This window comes from Chaetodon auriga, chromosome 24 (assembly GCF_051107435.1).
Source record: "Chaetodon auriga isolate fChaAug3 chromosome 24, fChaAug3.hap1, whole genome shotgun sequence".
Taxonomy (NCBI): Eukaryota; Metazoa; Chordata; class Actinopteri; order Chaetodontiformes; family Chaetodontidae; genus Chaetodon; species Chaetodon auriga.
The window spans coordinates 8,193,132-8,200,660 of NC_135097.1; the positions used below are offsets into that span (position 1 = coordinate 8,193,132).

Genomic DNA, 7,529 nt, shown 5'->3' on the forward strand with positions numbered 1-7,529 from the left:
CTTGAATTTTGGACAAGAAAGATGAGGAAAAAAACAGGCTTAATTCTCTTCAGCCTATTATAATTTTAAGTACATCAGACATACACGCCCATAACACCCTGATGACCTTTTAATTCACAGGAACACATTTAAAGCATTCCTTAAAATCTTACTAAAAACAATAGATAAGTAAAATGTTTTTAGGATTAATCTGATTGTGACATGCTGTATATTTCAACTTTATTACCATTTGTATTTGCTCCATAAAATTATGTCCTATTTTTCAGATGGTAAACGATATTTTGGATTATACATGAATCTAACGGTTTTACTGTTTGGATGATATGACGCTAACATTATCTTAAAGAATCCACTAGAGGGAGCAAAATCCATGCGTTAAATCTCTGGCTCATTCATACCCCACTCAGTATCTATCATTAGTATTTAATTGCATTGTTTAAATCTCCTCAAAGCACTATTGGCCTTTATTTTGCCTTAAATGCAGCAGTAAAATTCACATTCATGGATAACAATATCAAGGAGAATCATATTTTATTCAGAAACATACTGTTACACGTACCAAGGTCACAGCAGCACTTACATTGCTCAGATTAATCAGCATATTTTGTTCAAATGGGGCTAATAGGAGAGATAATTATTGCACAACATATTCATGTTTTATTGTAAATTCTCCACATTCTAGAGGTTAACGGGTACAAATACCACATTTGACCATTAGTAGCCCAATAGGAAAGTTAATGGTTATTCATTACGCTCTGTAGAGGCTTCTCTGTCTCTATAATTTTGTAGACAATTTTCAACTTTGCATATTGTATTTTTATGTCATCTAGACCCAAAGGAATCCACTGCAAATATGTAGTCCACATATTGTATTTGCATGCTTTCATGGTCTACGCAGGGCAGCTGTGAGAGGAGATTGACATGTGTTTGTGGGCTAAATCCAGGTCCAAATCCTTCCCTTGGACCTGGATCTTCTCCAGACAGCCTGTCAAGAAGTGGGAGCCGGTGTCGTCCTCACCCTCACCTGAAAAGTGAAAAAGGTGAAGAAGAAAACACGAGTGAGCTTGTATCGTACCAGCAAGCTCCTTGCCAGGCCTAAACAATGGATTTTCTGTCTGGGTATTTATGTTAATGCAGTGGTTGTCTTCTTGTGGTATATTTTGTCTTTTTTATTGTGTGGTTTTTATACAAAGCGTCTCTGCAAATCAACTCCTTCTCTGTTGGCAGTAATATGGGACCTTAAATAGACATTGTATCCCTGTTTAATCTCACCTAGGAGACCTCCAATGGCAAGACGGCCCTCTCTCCACATGGTCAAAAATCCAGGGAAGCTCACTACGCTGTCAGATGACATAGTGACCTCTGAGTCATCTTCAGCTTCAAACACATGCATTGAATCTGTGTCAAAAGTTAGCACCAGTCTGTTGATTGTGTTTTTCATTCTCATTGTTTCTTTCCCGTAAGTGAGCGTGACCTCCTGCAAGACCAAGACAGAAGACATAACTTTACAAAACTCTGGAAGTCACAGTGGTCTCCAATCTGTGTGTCTGCTTGTGTGCATGAAGCACAACTTGATGTAAGCTACGAAATCACCCTTGCTTCTACTATGCAAGGAATTATTGGCAAATGCATTCTGACTGCATGCCTGATTTAGGTGCATACCTTTGTGTTATTATTGGCCGCTAGAGCGAGCGTCCGCCATTGCCCAGGAGCCTTGATGCTCAGAATGGTTCCATCTATCTTACTGAAATCTCCCCACAATTCAGCCTTGACCTCATGATCTGCTTCAATGGGGAAAACTGCACAGGACAAAAGAATAACTCATAAAACTAATAGAACTTCTGCTGGGGTGAAAAGCACGTCCATTTATTGTCCATTAGCACGTCACAAATGATTACAGCAAGCTATTAATAAAAGGATATTTCATAAAAGAATGCATGATCCAGACCTGTTATTCTGTGAATGCGTGTTAGCACTTGCCCATATCTTGTATAATTGAGCAGAATGTTCCCACCTGAGGTGTTGAAAATGGCAAATCCAGTGCCAGGGAAGTAGCTGCCAGGTTGCACGTGTTGATAGCAGGGCCAGAGCTCCTCCGCCTCTGTCTCCCAAGGGATGCTGAGGTTTAACCAGTTGCCTTCCCGCAAACAGCCGTCCATCTGCGGCTCAAACTACAGCAACGAAGGCAGCAATGCATTTAGGGGAATGAACTGCAGTGCGAAAACTGTCACAGTCCTGTGTCAGAGTGCTTAAACAGAGAAATCCAGCCCCAAACCCCCTGTTACACCTTACTGGTACAAAACAAACTGTAATTTCTAAGCCCATTTTATGGTAGCATGTTTTATTACCAAGGATAGCTGACCAAATGTTGACACTAATGTAGGAGAGGTATTTCTGGCACAAAGCTGCAGCTACAGCGCAGTGTGATAAATTTTCAATTTCAAACCACCAACAGAAAAGTATTTTTTCTGGTGTTCGTCCCACAGGATGAGCAACAAAAGCTTCTTTTTAGGCTCATAAGTTTGTGCTGACATCCAAAACAGAAGAGGCAGAGATGCTGACTAACGCCTCGATAAACCAGAATGCAATGCAGCCTCAAAAATGGGAGTGAAGTTCATCCCAGGGTGGATTAACACACTATACCTGAACAATCATCTTTTCCTTGTCGATCAAGATACCGCCAACGGCCAGCCGGAGTTGACCTGAAAGGACCTCCACCGTCTGCTTGGACTGCATTCCCACCACAAGCTTGTTGGAGCCGTCCACCTCTAGAACCACAAACTTCTCATGGTTGCTCACCTCCAGCTTGGTGGCACCAGGAGCACAAAAAGAATTCAGACTCACACACTGGTGTACTGTATGATAATATCATGTCCAAAGAACCATTTCTAGTATAGTGTTGAGCTTTAATTCTTCAAACTAATTGCTAATTAGCCACAGATTGGACTTGTTTGCAGTGCAAAATAACTTGTTTCATGAGATCGGTGCTGTTTCAAGACATTGTCACTTAATTCCTAAAAAAAAAAAAGTAAAGCTACACTGGAAACTCACTGTGTGCCATTTTCCGTCATTGAGTTTTGTGCCGCCTGCCACGCTGATGAGGATGTCGCCTTTGCTGATCTGCATCAGAGGGATGCCGTCTTTCAGGGACAAAACAAACCAGTCATCCCCGTTTTTGGTGTCTCCGTAGAAAATTGCACCTTCTGGGTCAAATGTCCGCAACTGAAAGGATGACTTGATACTGCAGAGACAGAAGAAGAGATGAAATAAAGACGCTGATTGTCCACATTTTTGATCGCTCATAGGGTTGCTTTTTATATCTTACTGCTTATCCTTATGGTTTCACCCAGATCAGTGCCACTGATAGAAAGATAAAAAGAAGAGCAATTTCTTGGGGCTTATAGCTGAAGGCAGACAATATAATGAAAGGTTATTTCATATTTAAGTTCTTGAAAATAAGGGGCTGAGATCAACAGTCTTCCAGCGGACCCAGAATTCCTACTTGCTTCCACACACTTCCGTTTTCTTTTTTTTTGCCTCCGTAAGCACAGATTTTTCAGTGGATGTGATGCCTTCACGGTGCAGTGGTTTGCTCCTGCTGATGTACCTGTTGATCTCACTGAGGTTGACTGTTGTGTGGATCAGTGGCCTCCAGATGTCTCTATCCTGGCCGAGGTAGACGGTAGCCCCGCCTGACACTGCTTTCTGGAAGACACAGTGTCCATCAGGTACTCTTTTGACACTAAATCATTCACCTCAGCTCATCCTTCGGCACAGTTCGCCTTCTTTAAACCCTGTTCTTGTATTTTTCAACAGAGTGATGAATTTCATTCAATTATTGACTTAACTTAAAAAACTTTAATGTAGGGATTTAATGTTTAATGTTGGGATTTTAATTACTGTTTAAGAGGTGATGGTCGTCACTCAAATTCTCAATTGGTATTAAAGTGCAAAATCAGTGTGGTGTCATTGTTAAGAGAGCCACATGGCATCCACCCACAGTGTATCAGTACACAGAGGCTATCCTGAAACCTAATGGGAAAAAAATCATCCATTGAGATAAAAGAAACCAAACAGCTGGTGGCGTATTTGTCCTCCCACAATGTGAGCAAAGTTCTAAGTCTAAACAAATTATTATTAGGGCATGCTGAGATAGCCTCTGATAGCATCTGAACTGCGTACAGTACAACTTGATTCATCATTTTTTGACTAGTTCATCAATGGCTTTTTATCTATCTTGAAAAAAAAAAACTCTAAACAAAATTAATACAGAAGTTGTTTTGGAAGAAAAATATTTATGCATCATTACTCTTCAGAGACAGGTATTTCCACCTGCTTAAGGACTGTGTGACCTTTTCTGAATTTAACAGTGAGCAAAAAAGCAACCAGCATGAACCACTCATACATCTAGGAGGCTTAAAAAAGCTACAGTGCACATAGGTCATTCACACACTATATTTATAGAAGGATTTTTTTAAAATCATTCCAGGCATAAATAATTGTGGCATTGCATGTGAACACACCTTATCCCGTCCGTTCCCCTGGCCCTCAGCTCCCCAGCCCAACAGAGTGAGGCTGAAAGTGAGCAGCAGTCCACCTGCCATCGCTTTCCACAACACGGCCATCCTTCAGTGCATCCGCACACCCAGGCCTCCCAGTGTGTAGTCCCCTGAGCCCCTGGGTGGTCTGCAGACTCCCAGCTACCCTGAGGTGTCGGGGGTGGGAAGAGGAGCAGAGAGACTCAGTGTGGAGCGGAGGTGTGTGCTGGCACGCCGTCCTGGGGTCCACAGGGCAAATATTCCATGGCCACTGCAGGTTATTGATCCCTAGGAGGGAGTGCTTCATGACCGTGTGGTTGTAACTAATGGGATCTTTGTGGAAATGTAGGTGGGCGGAAGACACAGACTGACCAACAGACAAACAGAGGACAGAGAGAGTACAGAGTCAAAGGCAGAGAAAAGATGTCAGTTAGCGGCTGTTATAATATCAATAATCCCAAATTCAGCAAACCTAATTTTGTAATTAATTAAATCTTTCCATCCGTCTGTCGATCTCCTGCTTTTGTGGTGATTCATGTAGAGTGGACATGACTGCAGGCTGGATGAACCTTAGCCAGACCACTGATGTGTGTTTACCCATTACACAGGGACCTTGATTCACCACTGCTGGCTATGACTCAGTGTGTGTGTGTGTGTGTGTGTGTGGAGTGATGAGAGGTGAACTGTGCTTCAAGTCATAAAACTTTTCTCTCTTCTGCTGGCTGTATTCATGTGATAGTCTCCCTCCAGGAAGGCCGCGATAACTGGGGAATACTAGGAAAAGTTAAAAAGAAATAAATAACACACACACACACACACACACACACACACCTGAATAATCAGTAAACGGCCTATTATTCAGCTGTTTGAAGTTAATCTGAAATGTCAAGTCACGCCAAAACCTAGTTTGGCACTGGCCACCCCTGACATCTGATTAGACACCCCAGGAGGTACAATTCCTTTTTGAGCATTTAAAGATTAAAGCGTGGAAGCTGTATATTGCATTTGAATGGTACCACTCTGTTGTGTCGTTGCTGGCAGGACTATTTATCTTTAAATGAAATAAACTGAACAGGAATGTAAGAAACTGTAATGTTCATAATTAGATATGAGAGATGGAACTGAATGCCATTCTGAGCCGTGACTGTGTGCACACACTTGATGCACCCCGGCACAAGTCGGCACCCCACTCGGGCCACCCCAGCCAAAACAGTCTGACATGGATCTATTTTCAAAGCAGACATTTTAATATCACAGTAGAAAAAGCACGGGTGTAAACATTAAGGATGGCTGCGCTCCATTTAGCTGGGCACGTTTCAGTGTCCTGGTATTGTGCATGCTGGCCCATTCTCATAGTTTACTCTGACACCTGAATAGAATTAAACCATCATTAATAGTATTAGCAACACCTGTGCTTTACCTACTATAACCAGTCAAAATGCTAGAAAGGCCTACTGGGATAAACTGATTCAGTGCTCCGCTGTGCTAAAAAAAACTGAACTGACTGACTTTAAACCAGCAACCAGAAGCCACGAATGCACCATTTTCTTTTTTACACTCATGACATTTCAGTGTGAATGTTTCGAGAAACGTGTTAAATGTCTGAAACTCCGTCATTCATATTCAATTTCTGTCAGAAGAAATTCAGCCCCTGAGATCATGTTTTCGGGAGTGCAAAGACGAGTGAGTCACCAAAGCCGACCGTTTCTGTTTGAACCACTGAGTGTCACTAGTGGGAAAGTGCTCATTCAAGGATGGTAAGAAATTAGCTCGTGACTGTGCCAAGAGGAAGCTGTAATCAGCCTCTGGTTTAAATGTCAGGAACAAACTTTCAGGACGTAGCGTATTTTAATAGAGAAAACATGAGCGTGAGCTGTGGTTAATATTACATAAAAGAAGAAAAAAATATGGAACGAATAACCAAAGATACTAAAAAACATTCACAAGTGGAAACAGAGAAGACATTAAATTAACACTGAGTTTTGGAAGTCCACAGCAATGGACCATGTGTTTAAAAGAAGTGCAAAGAATGTCCTGAATTTGCTCTGCTTTCACCAATTCACTCAACTTTAAAGCACATTTCACTGGAGAATTCACAGGGATTTGCCAACTTTAAGCACATGGTCCACATTAAGAACTACATCAACTTGTAAAGATTAATATACATCACTTTCAACAAAACATGAGACCAGGCGAGAGCTGATTTCATTGGGTCATCAGGTTAATACTTTATTTTGTTTGATTGCAGCAAAGAGGAAGAAAGGGAGACGGAAACAAGGGGAGAGAGGGAGAGAGAGAGAGAGAGAGAGAACGAGAAGAATGTCGGAAAAAGGAGACTACAGACTTTGGGAGAGCTGTGGCTACAAGCCTTTGTATCAAATCTAAAGACAAAGTCATCAGGCAACATTAAAACATCTTTTAAAAATAACATTAACATATTTTGTGGGCTCTATATGGCACAGTATTACCCTAGACATGTACACGATACCAAAACAGTTTAGCCACACCCCTACGTCTATGAACAGCTTCATAGCAAACAAAGCCATGAACTCTATCTCCAAATGATACTGTCATTTCTCAAGAAAATGCTCCTTTACTATTCAAATTTCTTATGCCATAACAAGGCACCTTAACAGTTGAAATCTGGCAGATCCACTTCTTACTATAGATAATTATTTAAATATCAAAGCAGAGGCACATTCATTTAAACTAAAACATACAGTAAATAGTTGTATATTACCACCAGATTCCAGTCCAGTCACTACAATACGTCGATTTGCATGCTTTTGGTCTGTATGATAACCGTGATGGCGAACTATGGCATAAGAAATGGTCCAAAAACACAAACATGTCCGTCTACGGGAATGGCTTGAGAGAGTGTATTGGAGACAGCAAGGCTTTTTTACACTGAAACTAACCCACAGAAAAGTGTCGGAGAACAGAACAAAACAAGTGGCCCATATGCTGCCAGGGGGTACGCTGCTTAGGCAG

General features: G+C 41.5%; 1 protein-coding gene across 1 annotated transcript; it reads right to left on the minus strand.

Annotated features, from left to right (window-relative positions):
- Nucleotides 1-514: 514 nt before the first annotated feature.
- On the minus strand, nucleotides 515-6,377 carry shbg (sex hormone-binding globulin). The gene is made up of 8 exons (XM_076725281.1): nucleotides 4,524-6,377; nucleotides 3,608-3,705; nucleotides 3,052-3,241; nucleotides 2,644-2,805; nucleotides 2,015-2,171; nucleotides 1,663-1,799; nucleotides 1,273-1,477; nucleotides 515-1,024 (listed from the first exon to the last, which is right to left on the minus strand). Exons 1-8 carry the CDS (start codon nucleotides 4,623-4,625, stop codon nucleotides 891-893), a joined length of 1,185 nt encoding a protein of 394 aa, XP_076581396.1. The 5' UTR covers nucleotides 4,626-6,377; the 3' UTR covers nucleotides 515-890.
- Between the last annotated feature and the right edge of the window lie 1,152 nt (nucleotides 6,378-7,529).

Excerpts from the sequence above, each read along its gene's own strand:
- shbg (XM_076725281.1), bottom strand. The coding sequence starts at position 4,625 with ATGGCCGTGTTGTGGAAAGCGATGGCAGGTGGACTGCTGCTCACTTTC. Across the intron at positions 3,242-3,607 it reads AACCTCAGTGAGATCAACAG|TATCAAGTCATCCTTTCAGT; the intron begins GTACATCAGCAG and ends CTGTCTCTGCAG. Across the intron at positions 2,806-3,051 it reads ATGACGGAAAATGGCACACA|CTGGAGGTGAGCAACCATGA; the intron begins GTGAGTTTCCAG and ends GGTGCCACCAAG.